Raw genomic sequence first — 21,825 nt, 5'->3', positions numbered from 1 at the left:
ACACAGACACAGACACAGACACAGACACAGACACAGACACAGACACACACACACACACACACACACACACACACACGTCTTAGGTCGGTGGATGCACACCACTGACCCAAGGATGGTAGTGTGGACATGCACCACCACAGTAATTACTGCAGTGGCTGTAAATCGATCTAATATAGGTCAACTTAGGTTTGTAGGATAGACATACCCTATGGTTGTACAGCACCTAGTACAGTGACACTCCAATCCTGATTGGGGCCTTTGAGTGTTGTCATAAAATAAATATTCACTACTACTACTACACATTACTTATTGGCTTTTAAAATCCAATTAAAAAAGAGAGCACTTTTAATTTCACAATCACTGAGACATATTACGAGCAGGGAGCTGGGCTTTTCTCAGTAATAACTTCTGGTTTGTGTCACATCTGTAACATGAAAAGAAAGAACATCTAAATCTATTCTTTGGTATCTTAACTGCAAATTGCTGTTTTGTGTTGAACTTGCTGTGATGTAGATAACGTATGGCTATGCAAATCAACTGGACAGTGTGTACAGACTGAACAAAGCAAATGTAATTTGATTTTTTTTTTAATTAAATATGTTGCAGATCAAGAGGCAGGTATTCAGCTGGTGTAAATCTGCTGGAGTCAGTGGAGCTGTCCATACTACACCAGAGGAGAATCTTACCGCAAACATTTAACTGAAAATTATACTGATTTGTATAGCAAAACTAGTCACTAGTTACATGGCTGCTGCTACAACACTGCAAAAAAACTAGTTAACAGGGTTTTTTCCCACCCCTTAAGGTTACAGTAATACAGATTCAGCGAACACATATCTGGTGTCGGACAGAGAATATTCACTTCATGGCTACATTATCCATTGTAATGACCGCCTTTGGCATCTCTTTACACACCTGGAGGCTGCTGTCAAAGAGGGGACCATGCAGACCCATCAGGCTTTTGGAAAGGAAACAGAGGACTTGTTTCAGGTAATGCAGACTCTGGTCCTTATTTTGTCTTTATGCTACTTGTGCACTGAAGAACAGGAAATCATTATCAAGTTGGAAAAACCATAGGGCCCAGAAAAATTGACTAATGAGAATTGTAGATTGAGCATGTCGTCACACAGATTATCATAATCTAGGAATGTGAATAAACGATCAGAAATGTCTCAAATACCAATATATTTGACTCTTTACGGCCCTGATCCTGCTCCCATTAAAGTCAATGGCAAAACTCACATTGACTTTAATGGTGCAGGATTGGGCGGTAGGGTGCTGAGGCAATTGGAATGTCACAGTGTAGTTACCAAAACCCAGAATTAATATCTACAACATATGTACTTCATCTCTCCTGAAAGCTTGTCATCCAAAACTGATTTCAGCAGAAGACCAGAAATATTTCAGCATTTTTATAGTGGAATTGAGACAAGATCTGAGCTTAACTTTGCTCCTGACCAGAATCTGCTTTGACACCAAACTTATTCTTCCTTTATCTGAGCATGTCTATAAATCTGCCTTGCATTGATTCAAAGATTTTTCAGAATTCTCCTTCCCTTGAGTCTCCCTCTAAGTATTTGTCTCATTTATTTCTATCTCATGTGCAATTAGGGTCATATGTATCATGCCATTTGTAGCTTTGCAAGGACTGTACAATTTACCCCTTTGCCAATATTCTCTTTGCACTACAAACACCCCACAAAGGCCACTCCCCTGCCATATTTTCTCTCGCATTTTGTGCGCTTGTCACAGAAGGGGGCTGGAGTTGATGGGGGGATGGGGAAGCAGAGGGCATGCAGCACCATGGGTGGCAGAGGTCCAGGAGCTAATGGATTGTCTGTGTAGAAGAAGCTTGGAGGAGTGTAGGGACTAGGAGTTTCTTTCTGCAAGGTGCTGAGCGCCTCTTGGGAGGTGTTGGACTGCCCTTGATGGGAGAATATTGACTTGAAGATACTGAGCAACCCTGTCAAGTGCTTGCATGAACTTGGGGGATCGGAATACACTTTTTCCCTGTGCACCATGACAGCAGTGGAGATCAGTTGATGCACTCTCATTTCCAGGCTCTAGATTTGAATATCAGGAAGCCAGGGGCAGCTGTTTCCATTGAAAAGCCCTCACCTCTGGAATGTGCTTCCTACATTCACCTGGTACACTGTGCCAAGGTCACACTCTGATAAAGCCCAACCGTTTGCTCAGGTTTCACCCACATTTGAAGGGTAAGACTGAGTCGGTTTACTTTCACATCAGTCAGTTACTCTTGTTCTGTGTGTAACATTTATGTAGTTGTGCTTAGAGGGATGGTGAGAGGCTTTGGCACATTTTTAAAAATCATGGACTATCTCCTCTCACCCAAGAAATTTAGCGTTTTATAAGCATTAGCTAATCAATTCTGTCAGCATCATTTAGGTAAGTATTCCCATTTTACAGTTGCACAAACTGTGGCATACATAGGGTAAGTGACTCAGTTACGGTCTCACAATGAGTATATCTACTAGGCATTTATTTATCTTTATTTCATTTCCCTATGATAGTCTTCCCAAATTCCTCTTTTCCAAACTTCAGGGAATCAGGAATGCTATAGCCAAACTTCTCTCTGCCTCAGGAAGGGAGATTGTATTCCTTCTTAGATGGCCCAGAATTCCATTGCAAACTACCTTCTAGGTTTTCCAAACTCTTTGGGCTTTCTCCACACACTTTAGCTGCCTTTCTCTAGCACAGTGTTTCTCAAACTGGGGTCGCCGCTTGTGTATGGAAAGCCCCTGGCAGGCCGGGCCGGTTTGTTTAGATGCCCCTTCCGCAGGTCCAGCCGATCACGGCTCCCACTGGCCACGGTTCGCCGCTGCAGGCCAATGGGGGCTGCTGGAAGTGGCGGCCAGTAGGTCCCTCGGCCCGCACCGCTTCCAGCGGCTCCCATTGGCCTGCAGCGGTGAACTGCGGCCAGTGGGAGCTGTGATCGGACGGGGCAGGTAAACAAACCGGTCCGGCCTGCCAGGGGCTTTCCCTACACAAGTGGCGACCCCAGTTTGAGAAACACTGCTCTAGCATGATCAGTAGTCTACTTCCATCTACACTACCATCTTTTCTCTGTGTCTCTTCTCAGTTGAGAGGGTGGAACACGCTCGCTTCTTCAACTGGGTCCATTTTTTTCCCCCTCCTTTCGCTCAGCCAGTTAGCCTCTCTGAAATTTCAGATTAATACAAAAATATACTCTGCTCTGCTCTGCACTGAAAATCACTGCTGGAGCCCAGGAAAGCAATCTGTTAAGAAGCCATTTCTTTTCTTTATATAACTTCCAGTTACATAATGCCTGCTAAGAAGTTCCTGCTGCCAAAGAGTTATAGATATAAATAAATGTCAGCATTCAATGAAAACAGTTAGGAAACATAGCAGGAAAAAACAACCCCAAAACAATTTAGATGCAAAGATTCACTCCTTTCTCTCAAAATAAGTTTACAGTATAAACGGACCCCTAGCTCTCTTGAATGGAGCTTAATTATTATATAAATGCATATGCCACAGGTATAACTGGTTAAAGAAAGCATTTTGTTATCCCCTGATGGATTGCCTCTTTCTCTGTGCCATACTGCCCTGGCTCCAGCCAGCAGGGGTGCTCAAGCCGGATTCCCATCCTTATAAAAGAGGGGGCAGTTGGCAGGTCGTTTTTTGGAAGGTCTCCAGAACTCTGGAGCTTAGTCCAAAATAATCGGCATTTGGTAACCTTCCTAGCATGCTGGAAAAGAAATTTGTTTGATCAGGTTTTTAGAATGGGCTGAGGGTATGCTTCCCACAATGATGAAGGGGAGGAAAGGACTTGTAGGTGGCTGGCTGGCTAGTTCCTATTGAATTGATCATTTAAAATCTGCTTAGATTGAGTTATTAGAGAGACAGGCTGGGTGAGGTAATATCTTTTATTGGACAACTTCAGTTAGTGAAAGAGAGTAGCTTTCGAGCTACACAGAGCTCTTCTTCAGGTCTGGGAAAGGTACTCAGTGTGTCACAGCTAAATACAACGTGTAACAGATGTTAACTACTTAAGCTAAACAATCTATTATAAGAGACCATTCAAAATGAAGTGAACAGTTAACACCTCTGCAGTCATATGACAAAAAAGGGGGGTTACAAATTGTTGTAATAAGCCAATGACAATTAAGACAATTATTTTTCAGGTATAGCAAAGTTATGAATTTAAGCTCCCAGGCTCATGTTTTTCAAGGTATTATGCAGGTCCCTTTTGAGGATGAGGACTGAGAAGTCAGATATGGAGTGATTGTTCTGTGAAAAGTGTTCACCCACTGGTGTTAAGGTGTTTTTTGGCTTTTTTCTGTGTGAGTTCATTTGAGAGTTGGTGATTGTCTGGTTGTTGTTGGGGCATTTAGTGCACTGGTTGAGGTAAACCACATGTTGTGATAGGCATGTGTAGGACCCATGGATGTTGAAAGGTGTGTTGTGTAGGTATTGATCATCGTAGCAATGGAGGTATGTCTGCAGGTTTTACACCTGTTGTTCTGGAAGGGTCTGGTGCCACTTTGAGTTGGTGGGTACTGGTCTACGGGGAGCTTGTTTCTGATGTTTAGTGTGGGTTATAATTGATACCCCCTATGAGTTCCAGTGTGTGGTGATAGGTGAGAACTAGGGGTGTGAGGCTAGAGGCTTTTTTTACTTCTGTATTGAAGCAGGTTCTATTTGGGTAGTCTCTTCTATGATGCAATCTACTTCCCTGGTGGAATGTCATTATTTGGTGAAGGCATCCTTAAGTGTGCTAAGGTGTGTATCCCGGACTTTCTCCTCGGAGCACATTCTGTGGTATCTGAGTACCTGGCTGTAGATAACCAATTTCTTGGTGTGTTTGAGGTGATTACTGGATCTGTGAAGGTAAGTGCAGTGATCGTGGGTTTCTTGTGTGTTGCTGTCTGTAGGGTTCCATTGTTGAAGCTGATCGTGGTGTCCAGGAAGTTGATGCAGGTGCAGGAATGTTCTAGAGAGTTGGATGGATGGGTGGTGGTTGCTGAAGTTGTGATGGAAATCTGTGATCAGAAATGTGTTAACTACTTTTGCTAAACAATCTGTTCCAATCTTAATACAATCTTGTATTTAGCTGTGACACTCTGCATACATTTCCCTGACCTGAAGAAGAGCTCTGTGTAACTCGAAGGCTTGTCTCTTTCACCTACAAAACTTAGTCCAATAAAAGATATTACCTCACCCACCTTGTCGCTCTCATATTCTGGGACCAATGCAGCTACTACAACAACAGTGGCAAATACCATAGATTGAGTTATGGTATTAATGGTGTGGTAGAGCACCGAGACCCTTGGATAGGCATCTTTTCAGTTGTTTAAATCACAATAAATTAAGTGCATAAATAAAATCTTTGTATTCTGTTTTTAAGGATTCCTGTTATCACAGTGTGGAGGCAAAGCAGCGTTTCATGACTGCCATGCATAGCATTGCGAAATTGACAGCAAGAGACGTGGCAACATCTTTTGATCTTTCACCGTTTAGATCTGTCTGTGATTTGGGAGGTATTGCTACTAGACTGACTTGTATACAAATTAATGAAATATACGTACATCATAGTTTTAAGAAAATCTAATAAAAAATTACAATTGTTGCTCTCTAACTGGTAAATTTTCTGCTGTTATTAGCTTTGATAGAAAGCTAAAATGAAGTTAAATGGAAGTACACTAGCTTAAAATACTGTTCATTTACTTTGAGTATGGCTGTTAAGTGGGGGAGGGGTTTTCCCCCAGGAGAAGCAATGTGGTTCAGTAGCTGGGACTGGGAATTCCATTTCTAGCTCCGCCATTGCCTTACTGTGTGATCTTCACATGTTAATTATGTCAAGATTTTCAGAAATGATTGACGTTTGGATGCCTCTATTTTTGGTGCAAAACTTGAGTTAGTTTAAAGGGGCCTGCTTTACAGAGGGTTTACAGAGCATTTTCTGAAATCCAGGGCCCTTTCAGGTGTCTTATATTGGACACCCAAAATCACTAATCACTATTGAAAATCTTGACCTTGGTCACTTGTAAAATGCTTATCCACCTGTGTAAAGAACTTGGAAAAGCACTATGGAAGTGCTAAATATTAAACTGATTAAAGCAGGGATTGGCAACCTTTGGCACGCGGCACGCCAGGGTAAGCAGCCTGGCGGGCCGGGCCGGTTTGCTTACCTGCCGCATCTGCAGGTTTGGCCGATCGCAGCTCCCACTGGCCGCAGTTCACCGCTCCAGGCCAATGGGAGCTGCGGGAAGCAGCGCAGGCCGAGGGATGTGTTGGCCGCCGCTTCCCACAGCCCCCATTGGCCTGGAGTGGCGAACCGCGGCCAGTGAGAGCCGCGATCAGCCAAACCTGCGGACACGGCAGGTAAACAAACCGGCCCGGCCTGGCGGGCCGCATGCCAAAGGTTGCCGATCCCTGGATTAGAGTTAAAATTGTAATTGAATTTAGAAAATTTTAAAACTTTCAGACACAAAATCTCAAATTGGATACAAATCCAAGATGCCCCCTACAAGTATTTGGTATTGTTTTGTAGCTTAGCACTGCAATGTTCCAATTCCAGTCCTCAAAGGGATCCAATTGGAGAACCACCATTCTCCAGGGCACACTGTCTGTAGGAATCAGCATGGAGTTAATGCTATTGCTAGCTCTGCCTGCACCTCCACAGAGAGGGTGTATTATGCAGGCAAAAGACTGCGTAAAAGAGAGTTCCTGAGAGAACTGTGCTGCCCAGGGGGTGGGAGGGTGGACAGCACATAGGGACCAGCACACTCCACGGTTGGAACTGCTTTTACCAGTGAACCTCCACAGAGCTTGGTGCTCCTACTCCTTTCCTTGCATCCTGTGCCCCCCAACAGGAGCACTATTCAAACTATACAAGAATTACCTTGCAGTAATAATAATGCCTAGCTCTGCATCCATAGATTACAAAGGAGGTCAATGTCATTAATCTCAGGGAAACTGAGGCACAGAGACAGTAAGTGACTTGCCCACATAGATCCAGCAGGCTAGTGGGAAAGCCAAGAATAGAACCTAGGTCTCCTTAGTCCCACTCCAGACCTGTGTCCACGAGGCAACACTAGCTCCCATGTCCCCTGTAGAGTCTCTTGGCCACCCCATCCTTAACTTAGTGCTGTTGTAGTCGGGTAAGGTATAATATGAACTTTTAAAATGTCTGCAGATACAAAGGAAAAGGTTCATTTAGTTATTTTTTACTTACTACAGGTTGCACTGGAGTTCTGGCCCATGAGCTAGTACAAAAATACCCAAACCTAAACATAACTGTATTTGACCTTCCAGACGTCATTGCAAATGTCTCTTGCTTTCAGCCTTCAGGACAGCACATAACTCCAGTGATGTTCACAGCAGGTAACTAACTATTAGGCTGCCAATCCTGGTTCACTGTGCAGCATGGCCAGAACACACTGGTCTGCTCCAGCGAAAGCGTAAGCAGAAGCTATGTCTGGGGGCAAACAAGGTTAAGCACAAGGCAGAATCCTCCATGTTGAGTGAAAGTCTTGGGTCCTTGCATGTTCCTTCATTTCCTCATAAGACAGCAGGGTAAAAAGAGACTGGGTGAGAGTGGAAAATAGTGGTGGACTGAGGAGACATGGCTTAAGTGACACCAGTGAGGGGCCTGACTGGACACTCCTCCTGTGTATGCCGTATTAACTTGCTTGAGGATACTTCCATTACCAGCACAATTCCATTTCACTTCTTGACTCAGGCTTCTACACGGTTCATAAACTTTACAGTATTCTTGACATGAATTGTCCTTCTCTCACCATGTCTTCTGTAACTGCAAATCAAAATATTAGATGTGTAGCACAGTGCATAACCAGTGCTGAAGTCTTTATTCATGACTTCATGTCTTCTTAACTATTGAAACTCCCTTTACTTTGGCTCACCAGTTCTGAGTTCTGAATTCCAGCAAATGTAGGAAGTTGCATACAGAAAAACCTGTCCCCATCACCTCTACTGACTCCCTATTTTTTTCAGGATGCAAGCTCTGGTTCCCCTCCTTGTTTCTAAAACTTTTCATGGACTTGCTAATTGGAGCAGAAGAAAGTTCAAAATCAAATGTACATTAAAACTAAACTGACACTGAAATTATCTTACCTTGCATATTCTGCATCCCTAAACTACATCCAACTATAAATAAACATACATATTCCCCTAAATATCTTTCACTTTGCTTTATAGAATTGTATCATACCAAATATACATTTTCTAACAGGTGACTTCTTCAAAGATAATCTTCCAGAAGCAGATCTTTACATCCTTTCACTAATTCTACATGACTTGAATGATGAAAAGATTCACATATTGTTAAGCAAAATATCAAGTATTTGCAAACCAGGTAAGGGTTTTTCATCTTGTGGGTTTTTTTTTTAGGGTATGTCTGCACTGGCAAGTTTCTGCGCAACAAGTTATACCACTTTTATTAAAACGCTGTTGCATGTCCACACTGTGCTTCTTGTGACGCTGGAGTGCATCCACATTAGCAGCTCTTGCAACGGCAAAGAGAGCAGTGCATTGTGGTAGCTATCCTACTGGCCGCAAGGTGCTTTGGGAAGGGTTTGCAATGCCTCATGGGGCAGGCACAGCATCACATGATGCAGGTTTCCCAATTCCATTTTCCATGTGCATCCTACTACATTGCCAGCTGCTTTTCAACTGAAGTGGGGAGGGGGAGAGCAGTGTATGTGACGGTGTGTGTGTGTGTGTGTGTGTATGGAGGGGCGGGAGAGACTGTGTTTTGGGGGACAGAGCGTGTCTCAGCATGCTGTCTTGTAAGTTCAGACAGCGGCAGGAAGCAACCAGTCCTGAGGCAGGGGGAGAGGGAACCCCCGACATCAGACCCCGCCTCCCTCCCCAGCTCTCTGCAGAGCAGCCACTTGAGGGATTATGGAGGCCAGTTGAGTGCTTTCTGCACTGTAATGTGTTTACACAGCCAATACAGCGCTGGAGTCTCTGTGCTTTAAGGATTACAACTCTTGTTGAGGTGGTTTTTTTTGCAATGCTGCAACTGAGGAGTTTCTGCGCACTAAGTGGCTTGGCAGTGTGTACACCTCGGGAGTTACACTGCAGAAAGCTGCTTTACTGCGCAGTAACTTGCCAGTGTAGACAAGGCCTTAGTGTTTACAGTATAGTGCTTAATAGCAGAAGGATTTTATGGGTAGCAGTTTGCAATGACTGCAATTAAAGATAAACATGTCTGTCATCAATTTTTTCTTCCCCATCTTAAAATAGAAGCCTTTACAAATTGTGTTAGGCACAATATACTAAGAAGCAAAAAGTTATCAAGGCTGTCATTGTACAAAGGAACCATCAATTCACTTATTTATATTTAACTTCTAAATCTATCATTTATATAAAAATTTTTGATTGTCTGTCTCTCTCTCTCTCCCTCCCCCTTAGTGTGTTGCTTTCCACCATCGACCCTGAACCTGTAAACACTTACGCATATGCTTACATTAACTCATGAGAGTAGAGCCATTGAACTCAATGGGATTACTCATGTGCATAAAGTTAAATGTGCATAAATGTTTTCAGGATCAGGGCCCTTGATGGTAAACTCTTCAGGAGATGGGGGTGTGTGTGTGTGTGTTGCTTAGCATATTCTGGATGTTATTGGAATAAAAATAATGAAGTGTTCCTGAAATAGGAACCTCACATATGCCCAGAGCCATCCCTAGGGTCCAGCAAATCGAGGCGACCAGCCCCGGGCCTTGTGCTTTGGGGGGGCCCGCGCTTGGTTAGGAGGTGGGTGGGGAGGTGAGGTGGGGGAAAGGCGGGGGGCGAGGAGGAGCTCCCCCCCCACCCCCCTCTCCTCCCAGTGCTTCCTGTCAGCCGGCAGGCCCTGCCGATCAGCACCTCCCCCTCCCTCCCATTTCGCCACGACTGGAGGCGCTGCGGGGGAGGGGAGAGGAGCGAGGGTGCAGCACACTTGGGGGAGAGGGTGGAAGGGTGCAGAAGAGGTGGGGCGGGGGTGGGAAGAGGCGAGGTGGGGGGGGGGCCGGGGGGGGGGGGGGGGGGGGGGGGGGGGCTGGGGGAAGCACCCCCCTGGCAGATAGAAATTCGATGCCTATGTCCCGGGCCCTGCACTCCCTAGGGATGGCTCTGCATATGCTGTACCATACCCTACGTACAATATAAAAATACCAAAGGGAGGAGGGAACTATTTGTAGGACTGAGGAGGGCAAAGGTGATAACCAAATGATAACTGCATTTGCCAGTAGCTTTTCATGTAGGATGGAGAACAGGAGACATAACAAAAAGACCTTGCAAGCAGTGGAGGTAGAGAGCAGTAAGAGAAAACCCAGGCCGCTTGCTTCAAAGGACAGTTTGGAATACCTTGTGGCTAAATGTTGCCGCAAAGGAGTCTCTGTGATTGGCTGATGACATTTATAATGGGAGGCCTTAATGATATCATTAGCTGATAACTTTTACTTCAAGTAGTAACCATGCTGTTTGCTGAATCACCCCTGAAAACCAAAGGGAGGAATGCCTGCCTTCTCGTATGCCTTACTAACTTCCTAATCTAGCAGGAAATGGTCACTATAGAGGCCTTGAACCCTTTTCTATGAAATAGAATTACATCTGGGCTGTATGAAATACTTTAGGACAATTCTCCAACACCTTCATGTTTTATACCTTTAGAATAGTCTCTTGTTAGCTTGAGACAATGTGCTTTGACAGGGGATAAAATAATAGGTTGTTTCACAAATCAGAAAACTTAAGAAAACTCTGAAAGTTCCCTTATCCTCCTAGCATGAAATAACTACCTCTCCACTTCAGGGTGAGAAATGAAAGGGAAATGTTCTCCAGAGGCTCACACAGCAAACTCACTAACACATCAATCTTAGGTACACATCTTCCCCATTTATAATAGCATTTGAACCAACAGCATTGCAGTTTGGAAGCTAAGAATATTTTATTGAACCATTTTTGGTTGTTGTTTTGGAAACACAGGAAGTGCCTTGCTACTGGCAGAAATTGTGCTCGATGAAGAGAAGACACACCCTCCTAGAGCAGTATTACAGTCCCTCAGTATGACTGAAGGCAAGCAGAGAAGTGGCTCGGAGTATAAGCAACTACTGGAGAAATATGGATTCACCAATGTGCAAATTAAGATTACAGGAAACATTTTAGATGCGATTTTGGGCTTTAAGAAAACTTCTGCACATTAGTTTGCACTGCAAGTAAGTGTGGCACTGAGCTTTTGTAACTTAACTTTCATACAACCATCAACCAGCCATAATATGGATTGTTTTGTCAATTGCTTAGGTACAGTATGAACTGTGTATAAAGTTCTCTGGAAAATGGTCGAAAGCTGCAGGAATTTTCTTGCTCCTCAAGCAACTTATTCAGTAGTTACCAATCATTGCATTTGTCTTTACAAAAGTGCACTTTGTACAACTTTGGCAATTTTGGGGTGCTTTTTCCTTTTGCTCATTGGACTTAGTGCTTTGCTCAGAAGCAGAAGAGGGAAACAACCTTGAAATGCATGTTTTTGCAAACAGGAATAAAAAAAAGAAAAAGGTGGGATTTTCAGAAGTGTCTTAGGATCATAGGCAAGTGCCCCTTCGTCACTTAGGTGTCTGTGAAACTCCCACCCATAGCTGTCATGTCACAAGGATCTTTACTACTGTAGACTCAGGTCCTACAGTGACCATAATTTCACTGCAGCCTCTGTAGAGGCTGTCTTACAAGTGAATTGGCCACCCACACTCTCTCAAACTGAGAGCCTGAATGATACCACTCAAATACAGCTGTTCTCGAGAGGAGAGTCCATGTGGTAAAGGGTTAGATGGTGACATCCTCTTTCTGTCTTACAGTAACACCTCACTTAAAGTCATCCAGTTAACATTTCGTTGTTACTTGCCGATCAATTTGAGAACATGCTCGTTTAAAGTTACGCAATGCTCCTTTATAACGTTGTTTGGCAGCTGCCTGCTTTGTCCACTGCTTGCAGAAAGAGCAGCCCATTGGAGCTAGCTGGTGGGGGCTTGGAACCAGGGTGGACCGGCAGCCACTCTATCAGCTCCCCACTATGGCAGTCACCCAGCAAGCTATCAATTGCCGGGCAGTTCAGCTGTCCCTCCCCCACTGCCCTGTGCTGCTCCTGCCCTCTGACTTGGAGCTGCTCCCGCCCTCTGACTTGGAGCTGCTCCTGGGAGCCTCCTGCTTGCTGTGCAGGGGGAGGGAGGTGTTTGGGGGGGGAAGAGGGGTGCTAATGTCAGGGTGTTCCCCGCCCCCCACTTCTGACCCCCATCTCCATAGAGCAGGGTGGGGACAGGACAGGGCTCAGGACAGAGGGAGCTTGCTGGCAGCAGCTGCTGTCTCAACTTGCTGATCTACTTAAAAAGGCAGTGTACTTAGATTGGGGTCAGCATACTTAAAGGGGCAATGCGTGTCTTTCTCACACACACGGTGTGTGTCTCTGTCTCTCTCTGCCATGCTGTCTCCCCTCCCTCCATTCCTGCTGCCTTGTAGAGTGTGAGGCTACATTAACAACGTGTTAACCCTTGAGGGCTCAGCCGAGTGCTAGTTAATCATTTAGCAGTAAGGCATTCCCTGGGAAATATCCCACCCTCTGACTTCACCAAAATTTCCCTGGAACCTAACCCCGCCATTTACATTAATTCTTATGGGGAAATTTGATTCACTTAACATCTTTTCGCTTAAAGTAGTATTTTTCAGGAACATAATTACAACGTTAAGCAAGGAGTTACTGTATTTCCTTATATAAATACTACTGCTCTTCCCTTCTTTCCAACTCCATGCTGATAGAAGAGGAATATAGAAATGCCAGTTTTTCATGCTGTGATTTTTAATTGGAGGGATAAGTATATATTGTATGTTCAGATTATCAATTAATTTGTCACTCTGGTTTTCGCACTATTTCATGTGCTGTTTTTTCTAATAACTCTTCAATAGTGACTTTTTTTCATATAAAATATATTTTGCTAAACCTATAGTGGAACCCCTCCTGCCTGTAAATAAAGCTACTGTTTTTCATCTCTGGGAAGTTGTGCATTTACTGACTGTAGCAGATTTCTATAGCAATATCCCCACTCAGCCAGGACAAAAGAGGAGAGGCTGTACTTACACTCAGCTGCTGACATCAGCAACTTTCAAAGATTCGTTTAGCAAGGGCAAGAATTATATAGTTTTGTCTGGCAGAGTTTGTCTTCTCAAGTGCACCATAAATGTCTGTCATTAACATAATTACTTTTCTCTTTCAGCACTGAGCAGGGTAAAGGGGCCCGGATGAGTTAAATTATCAATGAGGGACATATTTATTACAATATGTTTCAACCATGCAAATTCATCATGAAAATGTGTCACCCTCTACTTACCCATGTTTTCCTATAATAATAATGATAATTTTTATTTACCTGTAGCAGTTTCTTGCCCGGATGAGTAGAATTTGGTAAGGCTGTATATCCAGCTACTGAAAACTAAATAAACTAAAAACAAGTTTCTCTCTGTTTTGGTACAAAAAAGGTCTTTTTCTGCTTTTAATTGGTCTGCATTAAAAAAGATAGCATTATTATTTCAACAGATGGAAGTTTTACTGTTTGATTCTGTCTCACCAAGCATGTGACTGATTTACATAAGCTGTAGAACTATCATATTCTACCATACCGTCAAATTAATGTTATGCCCTCTGATTATTGTATACTCACTTATTGTTTTTCAAACTTTTATAGAATACAATTGACTAAAACATAAACTCAGTGTCTTAAACTAGAAAAGCACAACATTATATATTTACTCCACATTAATCCCTTGAGGCTGGGTGTCTGCATTAACTTTAACTTTGCAAAATTAGTTGGGGGGAGGGGGGTGAAGCTTACCTTTTGAAAAGTCCATATAAGACATGCATCTGAAGCAGCTGTTGAAACAAATAACATTCTTTGTGAACCGGGACAGCTAAAATCATTTTCGCTAACTGGTTTTGAATGTCTCACAAAGGGTGGCTAATGAGCTGCAGGAGAATGTGCTTTGCTCAACAGCGGGTGTCTCTGTGCTGTTAGCTTGTCTCCAAACTATTTCAGAGAGATTTGCTGACATGCGGGAAAGATCAATGCTGTATGTCTTTCAGAGAGCAGAGGGGAAAGATATTTGCAACGTTTTCACTTGCTGTTGACAGGCCTATTCCTTCCACTGTCAAGACTCCCACTGAGTTCAGTGGAAGTGTAGCGTGTGCAAGGAATTCAGAGCTGGGCAGGGCAGGGAGAGGAGTTTATGATCATTTTAAATACTACAGAATTACTGGGAGAGTGATAGACATTCCGAATACTAGACAGACCAATAATCTGATTTTATAAAGGTACAAACATTAATAGGCCGCTTCCCTGGACAAAATTCGTTTCTATTCACTATTGTTATAATGACTGGGTCTTAAAGTTTCCTTATTGAAAAAACTGTCTGAACAATGTTTTAAGTCAAGGATAATTTTGAGCCATTAAAATTAATTATCCAAATCTGCATAATCTTTAATGAGAGATTATTTTGTATCATCCAGATGTCTGAACTGTTGCCAGTACTAAAGTCCACTTGTTCACTACTTGCTGTTTGGTGGTAGGCTGCTTCACAGTAGTAGGAATGCCCATGTTGATATCAGGACCTCCACCCACTGAAATGAATGTAACTGGGTTTGTGTCTGCGTGTCTGATTTCATATGCATGAGAGGATGTTCATATGAATTCAGTTCACTTATCAGAAGTTCATCAACACTTTTATTTGAATGTGGGATCATTTACGGATGTCTGTATAAACGGCATAGAGGAAGTCCAGACAAATCAGGTAATGGAACTGTTATGTCTGAGAGACCAAGTAGATCACCAAATGAATGTAAAAAGGTATAAAATATTGGGGATTAAAAGGTCAGTAGACACAGGGAGGGAAATAAGAGAAAAGAGAGCTCAGATGCTCACTCACTGAATGATAAGCTGAGAAGAATCCTTGAGGGCTGGGGGGGATGTAAGACAAAGAGTTTTGTTTGGATTTTTTCCCCCTGACCCAATAGAAAAATGGCAGCCCTAGCACTCTCACTACAGATATTAACCTCTTTCTGTGCCTGGGAGAGCAAAGGGGCTGTGGTGTGGCTCAATATGAGCCCCAAGTGCAGGAGTTTAGGCAGTGTTGTCTAAAGGCTGTGCCCCCTCATCCTCTTCTTGGCTGCCAGTTTCGTTTTGGATCAGTTTGTCGTTGTCCTAGGATGGAGCAGGGGGGCTTCCAGGCTCCCTCATTGCATCCCCTGCTGTCTTTCCACCATGATGGGTTGTTAGGAGAGGCACCACCTCCTCCCTGACCTTTCCCATGTCTCCAGCTGTCTTATTGGGGATGGAGTTAAGGACTCCATTTCTGAGGCAAAGTGTTGGGGTTGGTCAACTACAGAGCAGGTTTGTGGCTGGGGCCTAGGCAAGCCCCACCTCCCCCTCCTCATATACTTTCAAGCCTTGCCTGCTGAGAAGCACTCTAGCAATAGCAGCATCCCTGGCCCACAGAACTTTATCAATGGGCCTAAACCTACTACCATGGAAGTCAATGGGAGTTTTGCCATGTTATACTTGAAGTGAGGATTAAATTGGTTGATGGAGGGAGCGGGGGGACACTAGGTAGCAGCAATAACGTCCCTCATTTTTGAAGTACTCCAACCACCAGGAGTTGAAGACTAGGTTCATGGTTCCAATTGAGCCCATTTGATGGAGAGAGAGAGAGAATGCGTACAACATTGCCCTTGCAGCCTATTAAAATAAATGAGGATTAGGGGTAATCTGTAACAAGATTAGTTGCCATTCTTAGAAATGAGAACATAATCTGCAGTGGCCCTGACACACAGGTCATCTACTTTTACTTGAAGCATTTATATTGTGCAACACCAGACTTACCTTTTTCTCTTTCCCCCACCCACTGCCCTTCCATTGCAGTCACTGTGTAATATATGGGCCCATTGCTATTTTCCCATGTTCTTATGCTATTCTAAATGGAAGCCCTTGTGTATTATTGCTGCCTTGCTGCAAGAACTTTTAAAATTAATTTTTATAGGGCTATCCTATACATGTTTCTACCTCTGATTTCTCTCTGCAGCTTTCAAAACATACAATGCATGATTCACTGCTGCGTCACTCCTGTTTTATAGCAATGTAATTTCATTTGAGTTACACCAGTGTAGAATTGGGCTAATGCAAGGACCATTTACAATCATTTCCTCCTGACCTGCAAAGAGATCAAAGAACCTCACCTAGTATTGTCTGCTTCTATAAGGATAAGGATGACAAGCCTTGAACCCAAGTTAAATTCTGTCTAAGCCTTTCTCAAGGATCGACGTTCCTACTGTAAAATACTCCTTACCTATAGTTGTCTTTTTTTTCTTTTCTATGCTAATCATCACTTGCTCTCTGTAAGGTATATGGGCATCCTTCCCAGACTGGCCGTGTTTAATTCCCCTGCATATGTTTTGTCCACGTTGTGTTCATGGCATTCAGATGTCCCTAATGTTTGAGTGATTTGCTGTAGCATATTAGTTGCCTTGCTATTCATGTTTTCCTTGCAAAGTGTCCAGGGAGGACCCTTCAACTGTTTTAATATAAGGCTGGCGCAGTGGCCTAGAAGTGCTAGCCTTGCTTTGCTCCACATAGCAACACTTGCAGTGTGAGCAGGAGCAGCAGTTCTGCCTGTGCAGGTGGAGGAAAGTTGCTGGGATGGGAGGGGAAAAACATCCTAATACAGAATCTGTATGTATTCAGGTTGTATGACCAAATGAGCATTCACTTATTTCAAAAGGTGTAAATCTGCCTCAGTTATATAAAGCTAAATTCTCTGCTGGTGAGAATTTGGCATGCTGTATGTACACTCTGTAAGGCAGGGTTTGGGACAGAGGACTTTATCCATTCCCAGCCAAAAGGAATTTCATGTCTTCAGCTGATTTATTGTATTATTTATTGAACTCCAGCAATATGCTCAACCCTTGACAGAAAGGGGATTAGGTCCCCATAACCCATACATCAGAGCTCTGGGCCATCCACAAAGAAGCTATATGCCTCTCAAAGCTTCTCACCTGCCAGTAGGAGCCATACTGTCATGAGTGCCTCTGAGGTAATCATCGCAAGGGGCAGAACATAGATATGGGATTTGATTCACTGTTGTCCTGCACCTTGTGCAGGCATTTATATCGGTACAAAATGAGTGTAAAATGTTACCTCTTGGTCTGATTTGTTAGCATTTTACACCCACTTTGCACTGATGTAAATGACTGCACAGGGCAGTGGAGAAGAGCAAGTAAAATAATGTTCATTTGGTCAGCATTCTCTTACTCTGATATTCCCTACTGGGTGGAAGAGGTAGGAAGATGCAGTGGAAAATAGCATCACCATTGTCTCTTCCCTCTATTCTCACACCTGGGCCTTCCTCACCTCAAAGAACCCTATCCCCATGGAAGAATTGTGGAGGGGCTTCTGTAGGATTGTCACTTTCTATGTTTGGATAGTGCCTAGTACAATGCTCCCCATCCTTAGTCCTCCAGTTGTCCTCTGAAGATTACTGCAATATAAATGTAAATAATAGTTTTTTTAAGAGACGATAGGGACAGTGAGTGACACTGAGGTTGTTATACTTATAAGTCGCACACGGGATCTTTTATAGAGGAGAAGGCAAATATGCCGCATTTATTGAAAATACAACAGTTAGCATATGCTTTACACACACACCAGTTGATGTTTATAGTTACCAGTCTGTTGTAGCCTGAGTCAATCTAATGGCCAGTTAGATTAAGCATGAGTGAGGAGCTGGGCTCTGTCGGTCGCGATCCAATGCTTTGCAGGACTGAACCCAAAGTTCCATGGCAAAACACCCCAGCTTTATAGTTGTAAATTCCCATTTGAGTCCATGCATTTTGCAATGTCATCCTGTAATCATTAGTCCTTAAGTGGTGTTAATCTTGGGGTTTTCTGCTGTTATCATTTGATGGTTATTGTCCGGCTTCCCATCGTTATCTCCTAGTTGTTGTCTTGCCTTCGGGGGTGCCTGCCTCACCTCTGAGGTCGTCAATGCTGCTAACATTTTTGGCATCAGATACAATGGATGTTTTCTGTTTGTCTCCTGGTCTTTCCAAGTCTCTCACTTTTTCTTGATCATCTGACATTTGTGATGGCTTTGATACCTCATCTTTTCCTGATGCATGCATTCCTCATTCACACAATCTCTTACAAAAACCTTCAAAGGTATACAGACAGCAGTATTTTATATTCAGCAGAATACAGTGTAAATCAAGCCTTGCTAAATCTTACAACTAAAACAATTCACATTGTGGTTCAGGCCCTCAACATTTTTCTAATCTATTTATCATAGACAATACAAAATCCTGTCTCTTATTTTCTAAACCTTAAAACAAAGAAATATACTTAACTAGAGTGCCTAATTTGTAATACATATAGGAAACCATAGTAGACATTATAATTTATCCTAAAACAAAAGGGTGACCGTAATCAGTCATAAGGATTGTTTTGGTCTGTCATTCCTTTCTGCTATTCAAAAAGGGTGGCTGGCAGGATGAAATCAAATCATACATTAATTCTCATAGTACAATTATAAAATCCTGGTCCTAAAGGTGGCATTACCCCTATTTCTTCCGCACAAACACACCCCAACCCAGGTCCACCAGATCTGAGCCCACCTCTCACGGAAACAGAGGTGATCTAGCCCGATGGTATGTGTCCCCTGGATCTTGTGAAAGAGTGGCATTGTTTTCTCTACAAGGAGCTAATGTATACAGTATGTATATACTCATTTTGGTCTAGTAACTTGAGAGTACATCTGAAATGCAAAATTAGACCACTAGTATTATTTTTTAAGCAATTTTATGTGGCCGTTGTAATTTTTCTTAATTTGATCACAGATTAGTATTATGGGGTTTTTTTTTGTTTGTTTAAATTAGGCTGTGGAATTTTGCTGGCTAAAATGGTGTTGGATGATGAGAAGAAAAGAAGGGGCACAGCTTTGCTGCAGTCCTTGAACATGCTTGTCCAGATAGATGGAAAGGAGAGGAATAGCTCCGAATATAGATGTTTACTGGAACACCATGGCTTCACAAATGTAGAAATTAAACTGACAGGAAATGTGTTTTGTTTTCTGCACTAAGAAATAAAGAAATGTTATTTGGCAATAAAAACCAGAACACATCAGCAATCGCATCTGATGATTTTTATTATAGGATTGGTTTCCCATCAACAGCTTATGCAAGAGATATGTGACTTTGGAAGCTTTCTGAAACTACTTCAATAATTGAGAGCGATTATATCCATTCCGAAATGTGAGTAAAATGCCAGAAGCAGGGCTGGCTCCAGGCACCAGTGAAGGAAGCAGGTGCTTGGGGTGGCCAATGGAAAGGGGCAGCATGTCCGGGTCTTCAGCGGCGGGTCCCTCAGTCCTTTTTGGAGGGAGGGACTGACCGCCGAATTGCCGCCGAAGAATGAAGCGGCGCGGTAGAGCTGCCGCCGAAGTGCCGCCCATTGTGGCTTTATCTTTTATTTTATTTTTTTCTTTGCCGCTTGGGGCAGCAAAAAAGCTGGAGCCAGCCCTGGCCAGAAGCTACCCTCTTCACTTGGCAGCAGTAATGCTCTGTCTTCATTGAATTGCTAGTACTTTTTAAAGTTACCCCATAATCAGAAGACATACCAACAGTCATACAATAATTTTGGCATTGCTAATGAACTACTTTGTTGCTTTGTGTTGTGTAGGCTGGCCTTATTTCTAGACCAGAACATGCTGCTGTTCCCACCCAACTCTCTCCCTTGGATGTTAGTGCGGCTCTCCATGTTCTTCTTCAAGTGTTTGCTCATGTCAATTCCATTCTAGATGTGTACACACACCCCACCATATTTTTATTTTAAAAACCTAATAAATTCCATACAAAACATATTAGAAGAAGTTTAAGTTGCATGCTTAAGCCTCAGAACGGGTTTTTGTTTTCCTTTTTCGGTGGGGAAGAGGAGTTGGGTGGAAAATGCCAATTTGATTAAATCAAAACTTTTCATGGGTATGTATCAGTTTCAATTAAATTTTCACTGGAAAAGGGTTCATGGTCCAGGATGAACTTTCTAGTTAAAGTATGTGTAGGTTCCCCTCCCCCTACCATAGCCAATATCCAAAGGGTTTTCAAACTGGGGGTCGGGAGCCCTCAGGGGGTTGGGAGGTTGTTACATGGGGGGTCATGAGCTGTCAGCCCCCACCCCAGACCCCGCTTTGCATCCAGCATTTATAATGGTGTTAAATATATTTATAAGTGTTTTTAATTTATAAGGGGGCGGGTCGCACTCAGAGGCTTGCTATGTGAAAGGGGTCACCAGTACAAAATTTGAGAATCACTGCAATATCCCAATTGTTAGGGGATTTAGCTGTGAAGCAGAAGTTGCAGGTTCAGGTCCCTGCTCTGCCTGAAAAAGGTTGCATGTGCCACCCTTGTGCATGTGTATTGATCCAGCAGCAACTAAATCTGTATGGGCACTGGAGTCTGCTCCTGTGAATTTAGTTATAAGAGCAGGTCCTAAAATAGCATATAATTTCCTTAACATTCTTAGATGCATATAGAGCATCTTGTTATATGACACTTTAGGATAAAAGGGCACTGTCATTTTGAAATGTAGTCAACTACATAAATGAGTTAACAGTTGTTTCATGGGCTGCAATTTTTGTGGTTATTCAATCATACTTTCCTGGTTTTAATTTTTTTTTCTTTGTTTCATGTTGTATGAAAGGTCAACACAAAGGACAGGTAAAAATTATTAGAGGGAAAAGAAATAAACTAGCTATACACAAAGTGCTGTCGAATGCACAGCTGAAAAAATAACGTTTTTTTTTTGTCTAATCTCTTTCAGATATAACCTAATTTTACATGTTACTTTTAAAAATAGGTATAATGTCAGACAGAAGTGTGGCTTGTAAGTTTGCAATATACTTTCAGCATAGAATAAAGAGGAACATGGGAACTGATAGCATGTACAGGGTGCATAAGTTTGCAGTAAAGGCCCAGCCCTGGTCTACAGTAAAAACTTATGTCAGTATAACTACATTGCTCAGGGCAACGCAATGACACCGACCGAACTCCCAGTTTAGACAGCGCTATGTCAACGAGAGGGCTCCTCCCGTCGACACAGCTACTGCCTCTCGGGGAAGTGAAATACCTACGCCGATGGGAGAAACACTCCCGTTGGCATAGGCAGCATTTTCACTAAGCACTACAGCAGAGCAGCTGCACCGGTGCAGCTGTGCCGCTGCAGGACTAAGTGTAGACAAGCTCTATGGAGGCAGATCTCTACTGCCATGTAGAACCCACTGTGTTGTTTTATATTCAAGTAATCCACAAGTCTTAATAATAATTCATTGCTAGTAATTTAACAGTCTTTATTACCTACATTGTTAACATATATACAGAGCATTTTAACTCCAGGCAATCTATCAGCCTAACCTAAAATCAACTGCTTCATCCAACTGTCAGTTCCCACACCATGAAGAATCTATTCATTCTCTTAAAACCACAGTAACACCACACCCACACCAAGTTCACTGCAGGTCAAACCCGTAAATTAGCTTTCTGAGTAAGTGTCTCATCTCTGAACTGCACTGAAGAAAATATTCACAGCTCACCTAGCTTCATAGTCAACTGGATCATCCTCTGAATTGAATAACTTTGCTGATAAAGCATATCAGATATATAGTTTACTGCCTCACCCCTGAATTGTATCTAAAGCTGTGCTGGTGGTGGAAAAGAAAATGTATATACTACATGGTTGCTGACAAAACTATTAAATTGCA

General features: G+C 42.9%; 1 protein-coding gene across 1 annotated transcript in view; it reads left to right on the top strand.

Annotated features, from left to right (window-relative positions):
• The window catches only part of LOC112113617 (probable bifunctional dTTP/UTP pyrophosphatase/methyltransferase protein), a 46,774-nt gene extending 27,578 nt beyond the window's left edge, over window positions 1-19,196 (top strand). The window contains exons 8-13 of the mRNA XM_026649257.2: window positions 806-990; window positions 5,390-5,522; window positions 7,225-7,368; window positions 8,237-8,359; window positions 10,975-11,204; window positions 18,950-19,196. Of these exons, the coding sequence (XP_026505042.1) occupies window positions 806-990; window positions 5,390-5,522; window positions 7,225-7,368; window positions 8,237-8,359; window positions 10,975-11,192 (803 nt within the window). The 3' untranslated portion in view covers window positions 11,193-11,204; window positions 18,950-19,196. The remainder of the gene's footprint in view (window positions 1-805; window positions 991-5,389; window positions 5,523-7,224; window positions 7,369-8,236; window positions 8,360-10,974; window positions 11,205-18,949) is intronic.
• The last annotated feature ends 2,629 nt before the right edge of the window (window positions 19,197-21,825 follow it).

This window comes from Terrapene carolina, unplaced genomic scaffold, assembly GCF_002925995.2.
Source record: "Terrapene carolina triunguis isolate 2854851 unplaced genomic scaffold, T_m_triunguis-2.0 Scaffold23, whole genome shotgun sequence".
NCBI lineage: Eukaryota > Metazoa > Chordata > Testudines > Emydidae > Terrapene > Terrapene triunguis.
The sequence above is the reverse complement of the archived record's forward strand: the minus strand, read 5'-3'. Positions and strand labels throughout refer to the sequence as shown.